Below are 24,312 nucleotides of genomic sequence, written 5' to 3'. Positions count from 1 at the left end.
CTCCTTCAAAATTGGGATTAGGGACAGCTAGGTGGTGCAGTAGATAGAGCACTGGCCCTGGATTCAGGAGGACCTGAGTTCAAATTCGGCCTCAGACACTTAACACTTACTAGCTGTGTGGCCCTAGGCAAGTCACTTAACCCCAATTGCCTCACCAAAAATAAAATAAAATAAAATAAAATAAAAATTGGGATTAGCTCTCTTCATCTACCTTATTTCCTGTTCAGAAATGTCCCTTAATTCTGCCCACAAAATTTCCTTAAACCATATTCCCTTTTTCCTTGACCCACAGCCTAAAAGTCAAACTCCCTAAGCTAGTACTGCTTTCCAGTATTTGGTGTCTACCTTCTAAACCCTTCCTCTCTTCTTAATCTAGTGTCCTCCTTTCCTGAACCCAATGCTTCTAAAAGCTTCAGGTTTTAGCAGATATTTTTCTCTCATCCCTCTAGAGTTATGGTTGTCCCAGTATGGCAACTACCTTCTTTTTTACTACCATTCTAAGTTTTATTGCTGTGTATGTAAAAGAGGATAAAAAAATATCATCAAAAGATATATAAAGGGGCAGCTAGATGGCGCAGTGGATAAAGCACCGGCCCTGGAGTCACGAGGACCTGAGTTCAAATCCGAGCTCAGACACTTAACACTTACTAGCTGTATGACCCCGGGCAAGTCACTTAACCCCAATTGCCCGGCAAAAAAAAAAAAAAAAGATATATAGATGGGGGCAGCTAGGTGGCACAGTGGATAAAGCACTGGCCTTGGTTTCAGAAGGACCTGAGTTCAAACCTGGCCTCAGACACTTGACACTTACTAGCTGTGTGACCACCAAAATATATATATGATGATTCTCCAGAATAGTTGCATAATTCAGATTGTAAACTTCAATTTTACTTCATTCAAGGCCCAAATAATTTTCTCATCTTAACAAACAAAAGACAAATTCAATACCTTGCTCCAGTTTTGTCCATCTTATTTATAAAACAGATTCGGGGCACACGGTATTTATCAGCTTGTCTCCATACTGTCAGAGTCTGTGCCTAAGACAAAGATAATGGAAAATATAAACATATTTTACAATAATAAACATTTATTAGCAGGCATGGAATAGTTATGTCATAATTATAAGTTCATTTAATTTTAACAGAGAATTAATTTTTTCTAACATTGATCAAAAGGGGAATCACTACATTTTGCTAATTATACATATGACTATTCAATTCAATAAACATTTATTGAGCATTAAAAAAGATCAAAATTAATGTTACCTCAAGTTTCTACTGCATTGATTACTACTATATTCTTCTACAATATAACTGATTTTATGCTGTATTAATTTTATAATTGAGTCTGCATCTGACTAAAGTCACCTTTTTATGTCCTTGAGTTGAGCTCAAGAATTCAACTTTTCCTCTGAGTTAACTTAGTTTAAAAGGAAAATTGTTATCTCTCATATGCATACCCCCAGTATAGTTGTTGGATATGTTTGTTAAGCCCAACAAGTTAACTTGTTACTATTCCCAAAAGATATGTCATCAGTCCTTGCTTGTCTTTGTTTAATTAGGAGAGTTTTTATCTCTTACAAGGAGACAGCAAGTCTGGCAGTTTTGATCCTCTTGCAAAGATTACAACATGTGGATAGGTCTCTTAAAACAATAAACAATCCCTAATCATTGGAGAGGGGTGGTTACTACCCCCATGTGGGCGCTATCCCTCTTTCCTTAATGTAATGTCATGTTGTCCTAACCCCCATAAGCTATCTACCCTGTTACTAATCACATTATCTTCCCCACCTACCTGACCCTATACTTCCCAAATCTATGGTGGTGGTGGCTGTCCTTTGTTCTCGAAGAGGACCAAAACGGCATCACTATGTTAGAGTCAAATTACAGTGTGTCTGACTGTGGCTGATCATACCAATAAGAGCTAGAAATACTCTGCCACAGGTTAGGCACAAATAATCCACGTTAACACCTGGGTTGGATTCTCTAAATTTGCATGTCGTGCATTTCTTTTGTGCTACTTCAATTCTGCTTTGCTCATGGAGCATAGAACTTTCTCTGATGAAGGCATGCCATGCTGAGCAGTCCTGTGCCAGTGTCTCCCAGGTCATGCAATCGATTCCAAAGTTCTTAAAAGAGACCTTGAGAGTATCCCTTTATCACTTTTTCTGACCACCATGTGAGCGCTTGCCTTCTGTGAGTTCTCCATAAAATAGTCTTTTAGGAAAGTGTATGTTTGGCATTTGAACAACGTGGCCAACCAATCAGAGTTGTGCTCTCTACAGCAGAGTTTGATTTCTTGGCAATTTAGCTTGAGAAAGGACCTCAGTGTCTGGTATCTTATGCTGCCAGGACATCTTCAAAATCTTCCTAAGACAATTCAAATGGAAGTGATTCAGTTTCCTATGGTGCTGGCATACTGTCCAGGTTTCACAAGCGTACAACAATGAGGTCAGCACAACATCTCTGTAGACCTCCAGTTTGGTAGGCAGCCTAATACCTTTTCTCTCCCACACTTTCCTTCAGAGCCTCCCAAACCCTGAGCTAGCTCTAACAATGCAGGCATCAACCTCATTATCAATGTGTACATCTCTGGAAAGTATATTGCCAAGGTAAGTGAACTAACTTATCCACAGTATTCAAAACTTCTCCATTTGCTATAACCAGTGATTCCACATATGGATGGCATGGTACTGGCTGGTGGAACACCTATGGTTTTTTTTGGTTTTTTGGTGTTAATTGTAGAGCCAAAATTAGCATAAGCAGCAGAGAATCAATTCATATTTTATTGCATCTCAATTTCAGAAGCTACACTGAGGACACAATCAATATATCCCAAATCTACATAAAGGCTAGCAAGCCCCACCTCAGGGTCTTTGGTTATTGAGAGACCACAGATCCAATTTATTGGTTACTGCTAGTTTAACTAATAGATTGATTATGCTTGGACCATTATCTCTCAATTTACCTTAATATTCAAACATAACAAAATATATTACTCCTACTGGATTAAAGTGATAAATCATTTGGGGAGGAATCCTTTCTTCCAAGGCATTCACACACTGTATTTCCAAAAACATAACTCTTTTTCCAAGAGATCCATTACCTTCCTAAGGTGACTAATTTATGTTCAAATTTCTGATGACTTAATATTTAGGTAGGCTTAAATTTACTCTATAGATTTAAGATATGGACTGTTAGTTGAACACTATACTATTCTACCTAGTTAAATACATTATATACTTCTAGGTTTAATCTTTTGCTGTGTAGCCAGCACACACTTGGTATATGAAGGAAAAGTATGCCTTATATTACCCGATAGCAAGATCTTGTAGGAACTGGAGTGTCATATGGACACTCCATCAGTGTCAGTAACAGAAAGACTGATTAGCTATTACATTTTCACAAGACAGTCAATGAGGTATAGAGAAAAGACAGTGAGCTTCTGAATGGGGAAGATTTTAGCAACTCTCTAAGACTGTAAGGTGAATAGAAATAGGAGCGGTGCATTTACAGAAAACTGCGAGTTTTTCACTGACAACGCCATACTCTAAGGAAATTATAGGTTCAGACAAAAAGAAAAACTTATTTTCATAGCAAGTTAGTTATCAACGTGCTTTTTTTTAAAGAAAATTTTTAAAAATATTTTATTTTTAAATATATATATTTTATCATAAAAATATATTTAAAAAATAAAGACAAGTATATAACAAATATCAATGCTTGTGTTTTTTTCCTCTAATAGTGTGAGCACTAAATTCCACTCTAAAAATTCCTGGGTATGGGGTTATATAAGCTTTATGGCTACAGATATCATAAACTATCATTGTCCATTAAGGCTTCAAACCACACATAATAAATGTCATTTAGTGAGAAAAGCATAGTTGTTGTTGTTCTTGTTGCTGTTATTGTTGTCCAGTAGTTTTCAGTCATGTCTGACTTCTCATGACCCCATCTGGGGTTTTCTTGGCAAAAATACTGGAATGATTTACCATTTCCTTCTTCAGCTCATAAAGAAACTGAAGGAAACAGGGTTAAGTGACTTGCCAAGGATCACACAATTAGGAAGTGTCTGAGAACAGATTTGAACTCAGGAAGATGAATTTCCCTGACTTCAGGCCCAGCCTTCTATCCACTACACCACCTAGCTGCTCCAAAAGAATAAAAGGGTCCACCTAAAAAGCAGACTCCTGGGGCAGCTAGGTGGCACAGTGGATAGAGCCCTGGCCCTGGATTCAGGAGGACCTGAGTTCAGATCCAGCCTCAGACACTTGACACTTACGAGATGTGTGACCCTAGGCAAGTCACTTAACCCTCATTGCCTTGCCAAAAAAAACCCCAAAAAACCAAAACCAAAAAACAGACTCCTACAACTTACTTCTGTAACAATGCTGGGAAAAGGGCAGCTAGGTGGCGCAGTGGATAGAGCACGGGCCCTGGATTCAGGAGCACCTGAGTTCAAATCCAGCCTCAGACACTTGACACTAGCTGTGTGACCCTGGGCAAGTCACTTAACCCCAATTGCCTCACCAAAAAAAAAAAACCAAAAAAACAAACAAACAAAAAACCAATACTGGGAAAGACAACCAAAACAAATACAGAAAATACCTATGAACAAATTAACAAAAGAAATCCAAAGACTGCTTCCCCTACTACTTGCGTTAAAGTACTTAATGCATCATAAATTAGGAAATCTATTATTCAAGCATATCACAAAATCTAGGTAAAGAGCATGAAGTCAATAGAATGTGTCTCTTAAGAAAATATCTAGAAAATACAGAGTAAGGACAAGAGCAAACTTACAGGAAGATTGGAAGTAGAGTAAAAAGAGCATTGGCTCTGGAATCATAGGATTTGTGTTCAAATTCTACTTCTTCCACTTACTATCTGTGCGACACTGGGCAAGTTATTTTGCTTTTCTGGGCCTCAGTTTCCTCATCTGTAAAAATCAGCAGATTGGAAGAGATAACCTCTGAGGCAGGTACCTTCTGGCTCTAGATCTCTGATTCAATTAGAAAGTAAGAAGGCTATGATATGGTTCTCTAGCAGAAGGAGATATACAAGGAAATGAAATAAGAAAGTAAAAGATATCAATAACAGACAAAGTCCAAAACAGTCAATAGCTGATAGTCAATTCTGTTCCATGTTCAGACAACTCTCAATTCAATGAATAACTGTTAAGTGTCTACCATGTTCAAAGGCTGTGCCAAATACGGGGGTCACCAAAGATAGAAACAAAAAAGTTGTCCCAAAGAAAAGAAAAAATCCACTTCCCCATTGTTTGCAAAAATAGGGATGATGAGAGGCAGCAAGGTGGTGCAATGGATAGAGCACTTGCCCTGGATTCAGGAGGACCTGAGTTCAAATCTGGCCTCAGACACTTAACACTTACTAGCTGTGTGACCCTGGGCAAGTCACTTAACCCCAACTGCCCCACAAAAAAAAAGAAAAAAAATAGGGATGATGAGCATGACCATGGATGGTACACACTGTCCATGCTGGGAAGATGCCATGATTGGATGATCTTTTACCTTCTTGCTTTGTTCTTTGTCACAAGGGATGGCTCTCTGAGAGAGAAGGGTTGGTCCATTTAGAAAAAGAAGCATTATGAAAATGACTTAGTGCTGAGGTTTTTTGTTTTTTTTTAAGGAAAAAATAGCTTCTTTTCCCAAGGATATTTTGTTCTACTGGGGGACCACAACCTCTATTCTTAGGTAAAATACAAGACAACAACAGAATGGAAAAGAACAAAAGAAATCACCAGTCTATAGCTTTGTGCAATGGGCAGGAAAAGTATTATCTCCTCATTGTACAGATGAGGAAACGAAGGCTCAGTTACTCAAACTGTAAGGCCAGTGTTCTTTCCATAAGACAATCTGGCAATGAGATGTACAATGATGCATGGAATCTTAACAAGGAAGGACATCATTGACTGAAAGGAACAAGGAAGCTTCCTAGGGGAAATGGTAATTAGGCTACACTATAAATAATAGGGAAGAATCAATGTCTATAACAGGTTTTTAATGGGAGTTTAAAGGCAAAAGCAGAATACACAGGTCAAAGGTGACAACATTAATAAAGGAGGAAATAATGTCGCTTTCAAATTATACACAAAGTATTTGGGCAAAGAGCATAAAAGAAGGGGATTTGAAAAGAGATCATGGAACAGGGAAAAGGACTCACATGTACAAAAATATTTATAGCTGCTCTTTATGTGGTGGCAAGGAATTGGAAGTTATGGGGATGCCCATCGATTGGGGAATGGCTGGACAAGTTGTGGTATATGAATGTGATGGAATACTATTGTGCTGTAAGAAACGATGAGCAGGAGGAGTTCAGAGAAACCTGGAGGGTCTTGCATGGGCTGATGATGAGTGAGATGAGCAGAACCAGAAGAACACTGTACACAGTATCATCAACATTGTGTGTGGATCTACTGTGATGGACTATATTCTTCTCACCAATGCAAGGGTACAGAAGAGTTCCAGGGAACTCATGATGGAAGAAGATCTCCAAACTATTTTGAGGTTTTTCCTCATTGCTCTGAATTTTCTCTTATAACATGACTAATGCAGAAATAGGTTTAATGTTATTATATATATATATATATATATATATATATATAAAATAAAACCTATATCAGATTACCTGCTGTCTAGGGGAGAGGGGAGGGAGGGAGAAAAAATCTGAAATTGGAAAGCTTGTATAAACAAAAGTTGAGAACTATCTTTACATGTAATGGGAAAAAAAATAAATAAAATACTTTATTAAAAAAAAAGAAGGGGATTTGGAACAAGTGTATTTTTAAAATCGAAATGGGATAAATTATACTTCAAAAATGTAACATAATAATTTAAGATAGTCAAGCAGGCCTCATTAAACTTTACATTTCCTACAGAATGACAATCTTTTTTTTTTCTTTCTTTCGATTTTTTTTGACACTGTCTTTTGTTTTTGTTTTGTTTTGTTTTGTTTTTTGTTTTGTGGGGCAATTGGGGTTAAGTGACTTGCCATGGGTCACACAGCTACTAAGTGTTAAGTGTCTGAGGCCGGATTTGAACTCAGGTACTCCTGACTCCAGGGCCAGTGCTCTATCCACTGCGCCACCTAGCTGCCCCTCTGACACTCTTTTTTTTTTTTTTTTTTGCAGGGCAATGGGGGCTAAGTGACTTGCCCAGGGTCACACAGCTAGCAAGTGTCAAGTGTCTGAGGCCGGATTTGAACTCAGGTCCTCCTGAATCCAGGGCCGGTGCTTTATCCACTGTGCCACCTAGCCACCCCCTGACACTGTCTTTTAATGATGAATAATGGTGCAGTGGTAAAGCACCAGCCCTGGATCCAGGAGTTCAAATACGGCCTCAGACACTTGACACTTACTAGCTGTGTGACCCTGGGCAAGTCACTTAACCCCCATTGCCCTGCAAAGAAGAAAAAACAAAACAAAACAAACAAAAAAAAAATGATGAATAACTTCCATCTAAGACTAAATACAAGAATTAAATTATGCAATACTTTGTAATGAAACTTTGATTCTATGAGCTATCTACAACTAGAAAATAATACTAAAAATCTCAGAGCAAGCCTTAATCAATTTATTTAGCAAGTCTCCATTTTATTTGGAATATGTTAACAAATATTAATAAATATTTAATAATATTAATAAATCTTTTTTACCTCTACACCTGCTGAAGCATCAAATACAGCTACTGCACCATCTAATACTCTTAGACAGCGTTCAACTTCTAAAGTGAAGTCCACATGACCTAAGGAAAAGATTATAAATAAAATGTTCAAAGTGTAACAGAAATCAATAACAGCATATCTGTACCTGGTTATCAATGTATTAATTGTACTATACCTGGTGTATCAATGAGATTAACTCTATAGCCCTTCCAATCAAATGTAACAGCAGCTGATTGAATGGTAATGCCTCTTTCTCGCTCTTGGGCCATGAAATCTGTCACTGTGTCCCCATCATCAACATCTACCCAGAAAAAAGATACATACATCAATTTAGTCAATAATTTTTGTATTCTCATGACAAAATAGTTTTAACTTACTTTAGAGAAATTATCAATAAAAGATAATATGATATATAGAGAAACAATTTCTAAGCCATGAAGACCTGGTTTAATTAATTAAATGAAGAAAAATAAAGTTTCGATCACATACAATTAAAAAACTTTTGCACAAACAAAATCAATTCAGTTAGACTTTTAAATTATTAACAGGAAAAATCTTTGCCTAAAATATTCTGATAAAAATCTGATTCAAGGGAGGTAGATGGCTCAGTGGATAAAATGGTAAACCTAAAGTAGGGACAAACTGAACTCAAATCAAACCTCAGACACTTCTGTCACTTAACCTGCCTTCCTCAGTTTCCTCAACTGTGAAATGAGGATAACAACACTACCTACCTCCCCCATAGGCTGCTGTAAGAATCAAATAAGATAATCTTTGTAAAATGCTTAGCACAGTGCTTGGCACATTTTTGTTGTTGTTGTTGAATCATTTCAGGCGTGTCCGACTCTGACCCCATAAGGATTTTCTTGGCAGAGATCCTATAGTGGTTTGCCACCCCCTTCTCCAGCTCATTTTACAGATGAGGAAACTGAGGCAAATAGGGTTAAGTGACTTGCCCAGGATCACACAGCTCTAGGAAGCATCTGAGGCCAGATTTGAACTCAAGTTCTCTTGACTCCTGGGCCAATGTTCTATCCACTGTGTTGTCTAGTTGCCTGCTTGGCATATAGTAGACACAATAAATGTTTATTTCTTTCTCTTCCCATAATACCAATGATATAGTTGGAATTATTATAACCTTATAGACATAGCTATTCCTCAATAGCTAAATGCTTGAAGGATATGTTTTCAGAAAGAGAAATGCAAAACATCATGTGAAAAAAATGTTCAACATTAACAACAGGAGAGACACAAATTAAAACTTTGATGTTTTCTCTCACATTCACCAAATGAACAAAGATGATAAAAGATAAAAATATTCAATGTTTGGAATAACCATTGGGCTATGAGAAGAAAGGTACTCTTTAGTGATACTCTTGGTGTCAGCTGTGCCACATCTTATGTAGTACATTTGTCTGAGTAACTAAAATAATTAAAGCATATACTTGAGGTAAGAAATGCAATGGAAACACTGAAACGTGGGGAAAGAATCACAAATTTTCAATCCTGGATTTTTTTCTTTTGTATAAATATTACTTTAAGTTCAGTACAATATCAAGACTCTAAGAGCTAGAGAAAGGATACGATTATATCAATACTTCAGGAAAATGACCATACTTAACTACTGCCATGACAAGATAAAAGGCCATCTACTGCATTTCTTCATCAAAATACCTTCCAATACCACTTTTAATTTTATTTAAATTATCTGTGTTAATGTAGATGAAACTTAAAAATATTGTGCTTTTTCAGTATTGTCAACATTGTGTGATGATCTACTGTGATGGACTATATTCTTCTCACCAATGCAATGGTATAGAAGAGTTCCAGGGAACTCATGATAGAAGAGAATCTCCAAATCCAGGAAAAAAAAAAAAAAGAACTGTGGAGTATAGATGGTGAATGAATCATACTATTTCTTTTGTTTTTGATGCTGTTGTTTTTCTATTTTGAGGTATTTCGTCATTGCTCTGATTTTTCTCTTATAACGTGACTAATGCAGAAATATGTTTAATGTTATTATGTGTATGTGTATATATATATATATATATATATATATATGTGTGTGTGTGTGTGTATATATATAACCTATATCAGATTACCTGCTATCTAGGGGAGGGGAGAGAGAGGGAGAAAAATCTGAAATTGGAAAGCTTGTTTAAATAAACAAAAGTTGAGAACTATCTTTACATGTAACGGGAAAAAAAATAAAATACTTTATTAAAAAAAACATATATATATATATATATATTGCTTTTTGTTTTGTATCCCCACCCACCCCCCCAACCAATTGTTAAACATTTACCAGCACACTATTGGTGTGCTTTAAGAGCTAGAGTATCCTCAATTTGGGGAGTGATCATCTCACTGTATATTGTCAAATAACAATTGGAGTGTTACATTTGTTCTGGGAGGCATATTTTAGAAAGTATGTGCTAGTTCAAATGAAAGCAATGAGGGTGCTGAAGGGATCATGAAATTGTGTCATTTGATGATGTTGAAGGAATTAAAAATGTTTACCCTCCCAAAAAACTAATTAATTAATTAATTGGTTAGCTCTGTTTGGAAACCCGTTCTCACCTCCCAAAGATCTGGTGTAACCAGAATAATACAATATTCTCTCTGTGGTTGTGGTTTTGCCTGCATCAATATGAGCCATAATTCCAATGTTACGAATTCTGTTTAAAGAAAAAAAAATTTAGACAACACAGTAATTAATTTAAATGAGTAAACATAAGAATTAACTCAAAATAAGTGATGTGAATGCCTTTAACTGAATTGCAAATAAGGAAATAACACATTTCTATAGTGCTTCATAAAGGAGTGATATGGATTTAAACATGAAGTAGTATGGTATTTTATGTTATCTGTACAATAAGGGTGGCAATACTTAGCTTTAAAAAAAGAAAATATATCTCCTCATACCTTTACATTACTCCTAATTAGACAGAAATGGTCATAAAAGAAACTGTTAGAATCTTGAAAACATGACATGTATTCTACCACATTATTAAAATTAAAGCACTGAGAGACAAACAGCAAGCAATTTGATTTTCAGATACGCATTCAAGTTTACTATTAGTCAGGAATAAGTAATAGAAATTATAGCATTCTCTAAATTAATAAGGAATAACAAAGAGGAAAACCACAGTCTCACAAATTAATATGAATGTAAAAGCAGGTAAAATCTATGAAGTTGCTTACTTAGACATAGGAGGGTTGATGATGGAACGGAGAGATTTGACATCATTTTCTATTATACAAAAGAGAAGGGAAAAAAGGCAAAATTAGAAGCTTTGATTTATTTAAGAAATTTACAAAAAATAAATTTGTAGTAAGTCTAGATAATTCCAAATAAAGCTAAAACCAACCAAAACCCAACTCACTCCAAGCTTTCAAGTAACTAGAATTTCTTCCACAACCAAAATGAGGAAAAAACAACAAATAAAATGTTTACCTCAGTATTTCTTTAAAAAAGGATTTATGAACAGATTTTAAACCTATGGTCTTACAACTTTTATATCTTAACACCTACAGAACTACCCAACACAATTAAAAATGAAAATACTTGGGGCAGCTAGGATAAGCACCAGTCCTAGATTCAGGAAAACTTAAGTTCAAATCCGGCCTCAGACACTTGACATGTATAAGCTGTGTGACCCTGGGCAAATCACTTAACCCTCACTGCCCTGCCAAAAAAAAAATACTGAGTCACTAAAATTTTTACTGCATTTCCACTAAACTCTAGATAAACTATCTCATTTATAGTGAAAACTGATGCTGAAGAGCTGATAGTTCCTAGTGAGCAATTATCATCTTCATGTGCTTTCCACCTTTTAAACAACAGCCAACCAACTCTACCCACAGGGCAGACAAGCTAGTCTAGCTGAACCATCAAGAGACCAGGAGGGAAAGATTGAAGGCGGTGTGTACAGGGCACCACTAACCTCCCCTCAGATCCTGAGCCCAAGAACCCACGGAATAGAAGCACCACTGCCCACCAAGAGCACCAGCTGTGCTTCCAAACCCAGGCCCTGCAGCCACCATGGCTCCCTCAGAGCAGAAGCTGCCTTGCTTTTCTGCTTTTATCCTCATGGGTTAGTCCAGTATTCTGTACACAGTGAAAGTGTAATAAATGCTTCATTCCTTCCTTCTTTAGATGTTGCCTCCTAGGCTAATGCTAAAGGCATCACCAGAACAGAAACTGTAACAGTTTGTTCCTTGAGAAATTTAGTTAAGTTTGCTAGAAAAAGAAAAGCTGACAATGGCAACTTTATTTTTAGTGTTCACAATAACCTTTATTATTACTGATGTAAAAGCAAAATTCTAATTAATTTACAAATTTGTCTCAATATAAATTTTTCTACAATTCACCCCCCCCAATCTCTAGGTAAATGAGGGATTTTAATAAAAATAACAAAAAAAAATGTTTTTACTGTATTGATTAAAGACCTGACATTGAATGGGTGTGAGGATCCGAAAGATGCTATACCCATACTCAGAACAGTCAAATTAATGGAACCAAAGCTAATTAAAGGACTATTAGCTGTTTCTTGAACTAAAGATTTCATCCTCTGCTTCAATGAATCCCCACAAGTTGTTTCCCTTATCTGGAATGAGCTCAATCACCCTTACTCATCAAAATGTCTATTTTCCTTCAAGGTTTAACTAAGGTAGCATCTGCTCTGTGAAGTCTTCCCTGATTCCATCCCTCTTGCTGTCCCTCCCCTCTCCTCAGTTATTAGTGTTTTCTCATGCCTCTTCCATTATTTACTTATCTGAGACCATTTTGTATCCCCTCCCACCCCCAAAGAAAGTTCCTTGAATATTGATGTCACTATCTTTGAATGCCAGAGCCTGGCACAATACTATTCATATGTTGTTGCTGAGTCATTTCAGTCATGCCTCTTAGTGAGATAACCCTCCCCCCCAACTTGGGGTCTTCTTGGCACAGATACTAGAATGGTTTGCCATTTCCTTCTCCAGCTCATTTTATAGATGAGGAAACTGAAGCAAACAAGGTTAAGTGACTTGTCTAGGGTCACACAGCTACTATTTCAGATAGCAGGCATTTAATAAATGTTTGTTGAGTTGAATTATGAATAGCTAGCTAAATTTCCACCTCTGTTCAAAAGCTGATTAGTATGTTTCATTTGACATTTTCCCCATTTATGATAAAAACACACTACTATCACTAACTATAATGGAACTAAAAGATTAAATTTAATAAGCATGAATGTAGTCTTGTACTAAGGTTTAAACAGTTAATTACGAAATATCAGATGGAATTTAACAGCAAGACATGGACAAAGATTTGGTTATTTCAGCAAGTTCAGTCTAACTGTTAACAAAAATCTCAATGTGATCTTAAGACTAAATTGTGTTCAACTTCTAGAAGTTATTTGTTCTATTCCTCTAGGTTTCAGTAGCAATATACCTAGGATTGTGAAAAGAACACTTGCTTTGTGTAACATTCATAAAACATTCAAGAAAGAATTAATAGCAATAGTGTATAAACTGCTTGCCATGAGAAAAGAAGTCACCCTTCCAATCCCTTTCTACTATACAAATAATGTCTTGATATCAGAACCAGAAAGAGCCAAAGCAGAGAAAGAAAATTACAGACCAATATCCCTAATCAACACTGATATAAAAACTTTAAATAAAAGATTAACAAGTATGCTACAACAAAATATTAGAAAGAATATATACCATGACCCTGTTGGATTCATGCCAGGAATACAATTAGGCTTCACATAAGGAAAACTATAAATAATAGGTCATATTAATAATATGTGATATCAATAAATGTGAAAAGACTCAAACACCTTTTTTATTAGAAACACTAACAAGTAAAGGAACTAATGGATCTACCTATCTAAATCAAAGGGCAAGCATTATATGTAGTGGAGAAAAGCTAAAGAAATAAAAAAGCAAGAACATCCATTTTTACCAGTAACACTAGAAATGCTACTTGTAGCAATAAGAGAAAAGAGAGAAATCCAGGCACTAAGCATAGGCAAAGAGGAAGTAAAATTATTGCTTTTCACTGATATGATTAAAATTTGACTGTAAACCCTAAAAAGTCAACCAACAATTAATTGAAATCATGAATTAATAAATTTTGAAAAGCTATAGGATATAAAATAAAATCAGATAAATCATCAGCATTCTTATTGTTACCAACTAAATCTAATAGGAAGAGCTATAAAAAGAAATGCTACCCAAAAACAATGCAAAAACAAATCTTATATTATAAAAATTGGAAGGGAGATACATAAATTGGAAAAAAATCTTTGTTGGAAGTTTCTCTGTACAAAGATACACCTAGTAATTATATGAATCCAACTAAAAGAACTCTGCAGAAATAAAGAAAGATGAAGGTAAAATGGAGAAACATTAATCACTCATGGATAGGTTGAGCAAATATAATAAAAATGATAATACTGCATAATTAACTTACTTATTCATTACTGTACCAATCAACCCAAGAAATATTTTATGGAGATGGAAAAAATATTGAAATTCACATGGAGGACCAAAACGGTTAAGAATCTCAAGGCCAACAATGAAAAAATAAAATAAAAGGAGGAAGGAAGGGATCCTAAATCTTTAAAGTGATTTTTTTTTTTTAGTGAGGCAATTGGGGTTAAGTGACTTGCCCAGGGTCACACAGCTAGTAAGTGTTAAGTGTCTGAGGCCGGATTTGAACTCAGGTACTCCTGACTCCAGGGCCAATGCTCTATCCCCTGTGCCACCTAGCTGCCCCTAAAGTGATTTTTGATGCAGGTTATAAAGTAAAAATTGATTAATGGAACAGATTAGGTTCCAATAACAGGTAACATAGAAAAGTCAACAAACACAGCAGCATAGTGTTTAATAAACACAAATAGCACAGTTACTGGGGGAAGGACTATTTGACAAAAACTACTGGGAAAACTGGGTTACAGACTGAAAAATTTAGCTCTAAACCAATCTCATGACACATAAAAAGATATGGTCTAAATGGATATTTGACTTAGATATAAAAGGTCAAATCAGAAACAAATTAGAGGAGTATGGAAGAAATTATCTTTATGGATAGGAGAAAAGTTCATGTTTAAACAAGAGATAAGATCATACAAGATAAAAGGGACAATTTTGATACTATAAAACTTAAAAGTCCTTGCACAAACAAATCTAATATTGCTAAAATTAGAAGGGAGAGAGGTAAATGGGGGGAAAAAATCTTTGCTGCAGATTTCTCTAATAAAGGTCACAATCCCCCCAAAATAAGAAACTGATTTAAATTTCTAAAACTAAGTCTTACTCCCCAATAGATAAATGGATCAATAAATTTCAAAGTTTTCTTTCAAATCAAAGGATAGGAACAGCAAGTTTTTTTTGGAAGATATCCAAGCTAACAACAACAGCAATAGCTAAATTGTTTTCATTTTTGTTGTTTTACAAGACAATGAGGGTTAAGTGACTTGCCCAGGGTCACATACCTAGTAAGTGTCAAGTGTTTGAAGCTGGATTTGAACTCAGGTCCTCCTGAATCCAGGGTCAGTGCTTTATCCACTGCGCCACCTAGCTGCGCCCTATAAAAATCTTTATAGTGACTCTTTTCATGGTAGCTAAAAAATTGAAACTAAGGAGGTGTCCTTGTACTTGGGAATAGATAAATTGTACTTTAAAGAGAATGGAATATTATTGTGCAATAAGAAGTGGTGAAATGGACAATTTCAGAGGAAACAGAGAAGACCTCTATGAACTATTATAGAGCAAAGTGACCAGAACTAGGAGAATAATTTATACAATGACAACATTATCGAGAAAAACAACTCTAAAAGACATTAGAATTCTAATCAATGAACTGATAGAACAGAAGTCCAAAAACCTGTAAAGGAAAACACATAATTTAACCTCCTGCCATAGAGGTGATGAACTTAAAATGTATAAAGAGGAATATATTTTTGGACATGGCCAATGTGGACATTTGTTTTCTTGCACTATGTATGTTTAGGATAAGGGCTTTATTTAATGTTGTGATGTGTTGCTGTTGTTGATCAACTGTCAGAGAGTGGGTCCTGTGGAAGGGACATATCATAAAGGCAGGTAAAAAGATTAAAAAAAAAAAAGACTTGAAAGTTTTAACATGACTTAAAGAAACCTAAAAGACGTTTTTACTGACTGCAAATTCAATGTAACATTAACAAAAATTCTAATGCAATCTTAAGACTGCATTAATATTAGTATAGTCTACAACTACTGCAAGTCATTTACTCTATTCCTTTAGGTTTAAGTAGCAGTATACTAGCTATGTGACCCTGGGCAAGTCACTTAACCCCAATTGCCTCACCAAAAAAAAAAAAAAGAATAAGTGAATATTTTACAACATGTCTACCCACTCAGTAGAAAGAAATCTATTAGCAGATCTCGAAGTCTAATTTGGTCACATTTATATTCGCCAACTCTTCTGATTTCTCTGTGATTCCCAAGCAGAGGAGAACACAGCTTCCTTTCTGCCTCTCCCCTCCCCTATTCTTCTTAAGGACGTTTCTGCTTGCCCCTACCATACCTGTGACCTCAAGACACACGATGAATGAAAACTACCTCTTGTAAGAATAAAGAGCTTATTTTTTGTAATATGTACGAGAAACAATTATCTCAGAACACAGTCTCTCAGAGTTTGAGGCCCTCAGAGGGTCACTCTGAACCTGAACTTGAGCAGAACTGTATAATTCATTGTCAAGATCACACCACAAGCATAAACACCTGCCATACAGAGCCACTGTGCTAGATGGTAAGGGAGATAAAATGACTAAGATAAAACACAGTACCTGCTGTCAAGGACATCACAAGGGTAGAAGGCAAATACAAGAAGACAGAAAAAAACTAAGGCAAATTGAGAGGTAACCAAAACTTATACCTGGTAGGGAAGTATAATTTCTTCCAAGAAAAACTCGTGATAGTAATCCCTTTAAAATCACTCTTGTTCTACAGGAACACATGTGCTTCAAAGAAAAAGAAAAATGAGAAGTTAGTTTTACTGAAACACACCTAAAAAGAAGCAAACTTCCTTTTGTAGTGTAATTTTCCTGGCATGCATTATATGCTTTGTCTGGGGTCAATTCGATCCTTTAAATTTCTGTTAAATCCTATAAAAAAGGACTCCTAACCTTTCTGGAAGTGACAATCTAAAATTACTACAAATGAGGCTGGTAGATAAACTTCATATCCTGTTTTTAGGTGACTTGAGGGAGGGAGGAAGAGCAAATAAATTAGAGGGGTCAATAGGTATTCCTTCCCAATTATCCTGGGGAGGATAAATTTGGGTTTTTGTCTGGTTTTTTTGAGGTGGAAAGGGGGCAGAAGGTGGGTTTGGACTGGGATTCCTGGGTATCATTCATTGGTAATGAAGAAACCCATGACATATTATCATAAACTTCTGTTAAGGCCTAGAGCATCTCTACCACTTACAACAGAGGTGTGTAAAACTGGTCAAACTCCTTTTGAACAAAATTAAAATGTAACTGAGAAATGCTTAACAAAATTTAAAAAATACAATAGAACACAGATAAAGTTAAGTTGTAGTTTTCTATGTCAACATGAGGCTGTAGGATCTGTTTTTGACACCACTGCCCTACAGCATTAATTGCACTTTTTTTCTGTCCCAAGACTTCCAAAATGCCTATTTAAAGCTTGTCAGAATAGTTAATTTAATTTTAACTAATGTTTAATGACATATTTGTACCATAAGCACCCTTTTCTAACACAACTCTGTATCTTGCATGGTATTTCAATTTAAAATCATAAAATCATAGAGCTCATCTAGTGTAAACCCTTCATCTTAACAGATAAAGAAACTAAAGGTCAGGGGCAGCTAGGTGGCACAGTGGATAAAGCACCGACCCTGGATTCAGGAGTACCTGAGTTCAAATCTGATCTCAGACACTTGACACTTACTGTGTGACCCTGGACAAGTCACTTAACCCCCATTGCCCCACCAAAAAAAAAAAAGAAAAGAAAAAAAGAAACTAAATGTCAAAGAGGTTAAGGGACTTGTAAGTGCTAGTAAATACCTGACAAGAAAATGTGTCTGAGGGCAGCTAGGTGGATAAAGCACTGGCCCTGGATTCAAGAGGACCTGAGTTCAAATCCAGCCTCAGACACTTGACACTTACTAGCTGTGGGACCCTGGGCAAGTCACTTAACCCTCATTGCCCCACAAAACACACACACACACACACACACACACACACACACACAGAAAAGAAAATGTGTCTGGAGTGCATCCTATTCATTAATGGCATTTTGCAAAATCCTGGGGTTTTTTGTGAATGGGGATCAGAACCAAAGCTAGTTTTTTTAAATGCCTGTAGCCAAGAAGTTGGCAAATTGTTCTAAGAAGATGGTTTGTAAATTGGAAAGAAATTAAAGGATGAACTTCCTTCTATAGAATGAATTCTTACCATGCAAAGGGGAAAAAAGTCTCTTCAGAGCAGGAACTAAGTAAAACCTACGTTAAGTGACTTGCTCCAGTTCACAGCAGCAATAAGTGGTAGAGACAGGTTTTGAACCCACAATCAATGCAGAGGATGCTGGACTTAAAGTCAGAAGACTTGGCTTGAAATCTTTCCTCAGTTGCTTGTGGTGTGATCTTGGATAGGTCATTTAATCTCTCTGGGACTCAGTTTCATTCTTTGTAAAATGAGGGTCTCATAGCTCCTGAGATTCCTTTTTTATAGCTCTAAATCTATGACTCCGTGACTAATTTAAAAAGGAAACTCTGATTAAGGTTTTTAACTAATTGTTACCTCAAGGAGGAAAGAAGCATTTTTTACAGAATATATGACTTGAGGGAAGATAGGATATAAAAAACTGGGGAGATGTTCAAATAGATAATTCAGCAAGTACATAACTAGCTAATGGGTTTTTTTAAATGGTTTAACTAGTAGAAAGTTAAAACATTCACTGAATACTATCACTGCCTGTACATGAAGCCAAGGGTCACCAACTATTTCCAAATGAGGTAAGTTCCTCTATATAGAAAAACATGTCCCAATAAGGGGAGCAAATAAAAAACATTCTAGCTCAACACTAATACGCCATACAATTACACCTTCTGTGTTCCACAAAAATACAATTTTGCTATATATGTTTATTTTATATTATTAAATTATTTTAATTAACCTAACTTTGTTTCCAAGCATTTTAAAAACATGATAGTACTGGGGTCAGCTAGGTGGTGCAGTGGATAGAGCACTGGCCCTGGATTCAGAAGGACCTGAATTCAAACCCAGCCTCAGGCACTGAACACTAGCTGTGTGACCCTGGGCAAGTCACTTAACCCCAATTACCTCACCAAAAAAAAAAAAGATAGTACTTACATTATTCAGGAGTACATTAAGATGAGGTTTAGTAATCACTACCTAGGCAGTAAACTTGACACTTAGGGATATATGTGCATGTGTAATTACATGGGTAATTTTGGCACGAGTATTAAATTCTATATATATGTTTGTGTGTGCACGCACACATACATACATACATACATACATACATACACATACATACATACATACATACACACATACACACATACACACATACACACACATACACACATACATACATACATACATACATACATACATACATACATACATACATACATACATACACTTAACTTCTCTGGGGCTCAGTTCTTCATCAATAAAATAGGGGATTGGTCTAGTTGGCCTCTAAGGGCCCTTTGAAGCTCTAAATCTATGATGCTCTGTGGACATTTAAAAGCAAATATTTAGAACTATAAAAACTTACATTAATATGCAACCTGGATACTTTCTGTTGATTCGCTATAAATTTCCTTAATTTCATCAACATCATGGTCTTATTTAGTATAGTTATTCACTGAAAGAAAAAGAACACAATGACAAAATTAAATTTTAATTCTTAAATTATGGAATTTAAGTATTTTGCTGAATAAAAGTGGAAAATATTTTTCTTAACTTTTTTAACAAAAATTTAATAAATTAGTTAGAAAATAAACATTTTACCTAAAAACAAGAAAACACATATTTGGTTCTCACAGATTAAACATTCTCCCCTTATTCTCCAAAATTAAATTCCTCATTTGAAACAAATACTCAAAAGTAAAGATTGGTGCTTTAACATGGTAAAATAATTTAAGCTGCAAAAAAAATGATAGCTAAGATATTCATGAAAATATCAGTATTCCATATAGTTTTATTTTCCCTCAAGCTGAGTGCTTTCTATCCTTTATAAGTTTCCTAGCCCTGGATAAAGTACCATAAGAAAATAGGAAACTGGGTGGGCAAGGTGGCGCAGTGGATAAAGCACCGGCCCTTGATTCAGGAGGACCTGAGTTCAAATCCGGCCTTAGACGCTTGACACCTTACTAGCTGTGTGACCCTGGGCAAGTCACTTAACCCCCATTGCCCCTCAAAAAAACCAAAACAAACCAAAACAAAAGAAAATAGGAAACTGATAAATAGGATTCAATATGAATATAGGAACAAACAAGATTCAACAAGAATATGAAAATGAAAAATTAGAAAAAAGTGATATACTTGGTAATACTTTTTTTTCCCTTTTACCAACATTGTTTATCACTTGAGCTAGTGCCTCCTATAATATGCAGCATCAACCATAAATCCAAGCACCTTTTCTCATTCCACATCCTTTTTAACCTTTCTGTAGCACCCAACATTAAGGACCACTTCCTCCTCCAGGATTCACTCTCTTCAGTGGATTATTGTAATACTGCTTCTTCCTGGTTCTTCTCCAAATTCTGCTCCCTTACTCAGTATTTCTGTTTCTGTCTCCGTATGCGTTGTCAGCCATGCCTAACCTTTGCTTCTTGGAATTCCTAACTCCTTTTAAGCTTCAGTTTAAATATCACAAAGCCTTTCCCAATTTCCGTAGTTCTTAGTACTCTCCCCCTCCCCAAATTTACTTTGCATATATTTTGTACAGAACTAAATTATTAATTTTTTTTAAAGTGAGGCAATTGGGGTTAAGTGACTTGCCCAGGGTCACACAGCTAGTAAGTGTCAAGTGTCTGAGGCTGGATTTGAACTCAGGTCTTCCTGAATCCAGGGCCGGTGCTCTATCCACTGCGCTACCTAGCTGCCCCTACAGAACTAAATTATTACATTGCTCAGTAAAGGGGAAGTTCCCTGAAGGCAGAGAATGTGGTGGTTTTTTAAAAATATATATTTTTAACCACAGTGTCTTATATTTAGACTTGTAAAGCAGAACTAAATTAAATTATATTGCAATACACTTCAAATCACACTCTGTAAATCACCTAGACCATAGTTTCTGAAATTTGAGGAGAAAAATAGCCAATATTAAATATACATTAAGAATTGGGGTAGGGGGGGCAGCTAGGTGGTGCAGTGGATAGAGCACCGGCCCTGGATTCAGGAGGACCTGAGTTCAAATCCAGCCTCAGACACTTGACACTTACTAGCTGTGTGACCCTGGGCAAGTCACTTAACCCTCATTGCCCTGCAAACAAACAAATAAACAAAAAAAGAATTGGGGTAAAAAAAAGAATTGGGGTATAATATTTACGAAAAAAGAAGACTTGGTGTAAATAAAACCACAGACATTTGCAGCATGAATGATCTCTCCTGGCTGGAATTAGAGCATTTTTCCTGATGTGTACTGTATACTTGAGGCCACTAGAGGGCAGTTTAATATCATTACAACCTGTGTTTTCCACTCAATGGCCTTCAAGTCAATGCACTCTGAAAAAAAAAATTAATTTCCTATGGACTAGAACCACTGTTTATTTTTATATTCAAATCGCAAATCAGAATCCTAACTAAATGCCTTTCTATCTTCTAAAAGCAGTAATAATACAGATATATTTGAATGATTTGCAGTGACCTCAGCAGTTTAGAGCCCTAATTCCCTCCATATTACCATGAAGAATAAATTACTTTCCATGTCAGTGTCTGCCCATTCTGCCAGCAACCTTTTGGATTCAGAATACCCTCCTGAAATACTTTTTAAAGTTATATGATGGAAAATATAACAAAAAAAAGGAAATAATAGATGTTGGAAGGGATGTGGGAAAGCTGGGATGCTAATTCACTGTTGGTGGAGTTGTGAAAAGATCCAACAATTCTGGAGAGCAATTTGGAACTATGCCCAAAGGGCTATAAAACTGTGTGTACCCTTTGATCCAGCAATACCACTGCTAGGTTTATACCCTGAAGACATCCCCAAAAAGAGAAAAAGATCTATTTGTACAAAAATATTTATAGCAGCTCTTTTTGTTTTGTTTAATCCCAAAGGACTACTGATGAAACATCCACCTCCAAAGAGAGAACTGATATAGATGGAACACAGACTGAAGCATACTATTTTTTACTTTCTTTCATTTTTTTAATTCAATTTTTCTTATACTATGTTGGTAACGTTTTACATTACATATGGTGTTTTACATAATCATACATGTATAACCTATATCTGATTGCTTATGCCTCAGGGGAGAGAGGAGGGATAAAATTTGGAACACAAAACTATAAATAAGAATGTTTATTACTTTAAAAATAAATTTACATAACTCATATATTTATCTTTTTCTTCTCCATGCTTTTTTTAATGTAATAAACATTTTTGGTTATAGTTTTGGGTTCCAAATTCTATCCATCCTTCTCTCCCTTTCCTCCCCCATCCTTCAGGCAGCAAGCAATCAGATATAGGTTATACATGCCCAATTAGGTAAAATATTACCATATTAGTTATTTTGTATAAGAAAATTTGAATAAAAGAAAAATGAAAGGAAGTGAAAAATAGCATGCTTCATCTGTGTTCAATCACTATCAGTTCTTTCTTTGGAGGTGGATAATATGCTTTATCATTAGTCCTTTAGGATTATCTTGGATCATTGTATTACTGAGAATAGTTGTCATTCACAGTTCTTCATAGAACAATAATGCTGTCACTTTGCACAGCATTCTCCTGGTTCTGTTCACTTCACAATACATCAGCTCATAAAAGTCTTTCCAGGCCTTTCTGAAATCATCCTGTTTGTCATTTCTTATAGCACAATAATATTCCATCACCATCATATACCACAGCTTGTTTAGCCATTCCCCAATTGATAGGAATTCCTTATATTTCCAATTCTTAGTTACCACAAAAAGAGCTGCTATAAATATTTTTGTACAAATAGGTCTTTTTCTCTTTTTGGGGATATCTTTGGGATATAAACCTAGCAGTTGTATTGCTGGATTAAAGAGTATGCACAGCCTGAAACATTTCTGATATCTGACTGAGCTGTGAGCTCCCGTCACCATCCCCATGGCAAGTCGCTTAATCCTCATTGCCCCACAAAACAAAACAAAACAAAATATATATAAGCTTTTGAGTGGCAGCTAGGTGGTGAAGTGGATATAGTACCCGGCTCTGGATTTGAGAGGACCTGAGTTCAAATCAGGCCTTAAACACTTGGCTTACTAGCTGTGTGACCCTGGGTAAGTCACTTAACTCTCATTGCCCCACATGAATGAATGAATGAATGAATGAATGAATGAATGAATGAATGAGGTGAGGTGGGGGAGGATTAATTCCTCTAATCAAGTCAAGAAGCATTTATTAAGTACTTACAATGTGCCCAGCACTGAGCTAAGATGGAAAGGCAACTTGGAGATGGAAAGGCAAGTCACAATCTAATAGGAAAGAGTCAACTTCAGTGTCTTCCTATTGCCTCAAGGATCAAATAACTATAAACTGGGAGGTAAAGTTCTATACAACCTGACCCCAACCTAACTTTGCTGCCTCATTGGAATTATTCCCCCTCCCAGATTCTGTGATCCAGCCAAACTAGCTTTTTCTCTACCTTACCCATGACAGTCCATCTACCATCCCCACCCCTTTGCACTGGCTATGCCCCATAGGTAGCACGCACTCCCTACCTCCACCTCGTAGAGGTCTTCTATTTAAGAAGCGATTTACGAACCACCCTGTGCATGAGGCCTTTTCAGCCCCACCCCCCCACCCCCCATTGCTGGTGCTACTCCCAAACAACCTTGCATTTAACTACTTCGCTTATATTTGTATTTATTATCTTTATATTTATGTTGCATATCTTCTTGCATGTGCTTGTGGTCTCCCCCATTAGAATTGTAAGCTCGCTGGTACTGGGAATCGTTTCATTCTCTGCCCTTGCAACCCTAGCACCTTGCACAGAGCGGCTTCCACACAGCATGCGCTTAACATTTGTTGGTTGGTTGACTGACTGGTTTAGGAAAAAGTAACCGCCCCAGATGAAGTTCATTCATTCACGTCAGGCTACAAACATTAATTACGGATCTACTGGGTGCCGGGGGAGATGCGGAGCTCAGAGCGGACACGGTCCCCCGGTACCGGCCCTCAGGAAGCTTACAATCTTGGAGCGGGCAGAAAAGCAAATTTCGTGAATGCATCAGTAGGAGGAGCCCCCAGGGACCCACCTGAGGTTCAGTTCCCTCCTCAGAGGGCCGCTTGACTGGTCTGGGAGTCGATCAACTGCTTCTGCAAACCCTCCGCTAAACAGATTACTTTTACTGGAGTGCCGAGCCGGAAGTCGGTACTCTGCTTCCGCCACCGGATTGCAACAGCCAAATGT

The 24,312-nt window shown here is 36.5% G+C and overlaps 1 protein-coding gene across 1 annotated transcript in view; it reads right to left on the bottom strand.

The window, feature by feature from the left end:
• The window catches only part of GFM2 (GTP dependent ribosome recycling factor mitochondrial 2), a 60,681-nt gene extending 36,372 nt beyond the window's left edge, over positions 1-24,309 (bottom strand). The window contains exons 1-8 of the mRNA XM_044005409.1: positions 24,158-24,309; positions 19,488-19,577; positions 16,594-16,678; positions 10,887-10,935; positions 10,263-10,360; positions 7,858-7,983; positions 7,674-7,762; positions 949-1,037 (exon numbers count right to left, since the gene is read on the bottom strand). Coding sequence (XP_043861344.1) covers positions 949-1,037; positions 7,674-7,762; positions 7,858-7,983; positions 10,263-10,360; positions 10,887-10,935; positions 16,594-16,678; positions 19,488-19,553 — 602 coding nt within the window. The 5' untranslated portion in view covers positions 19,554-19,577; positions 24,158-24,309. The remainder of the gene's footprint in view (positions 1-948; positions 1,038-7,673; positions 7,763-7,857; positions 7,984-10,262; positions 10,361-10,886; positions 10,936-16,593; positions 16,679-19,487; positions 19,578-24,157) is intronic.
• Positions 24,310-24,312: the final 3 nt, after the last annotated feature.

Source organism: Dromiciops gliroides, chromosome 1, assembly GCF_019393635.1.
Source record: "Dromiciops gliroides isolate mDroGli1 chromosome 1, mDroGli1.pri, whole genome shotgun sequence".
Taxonomy (NCBI): Eukaryota; Metazoa; Chordata; class Mammalia; order Microbiotheria; family Microbiotheriidae; genus Dromiciops; species Dromiciops gliroides.
This window is presented reverse-complemented; position numbering and strand designations above follow the sequence as displayed.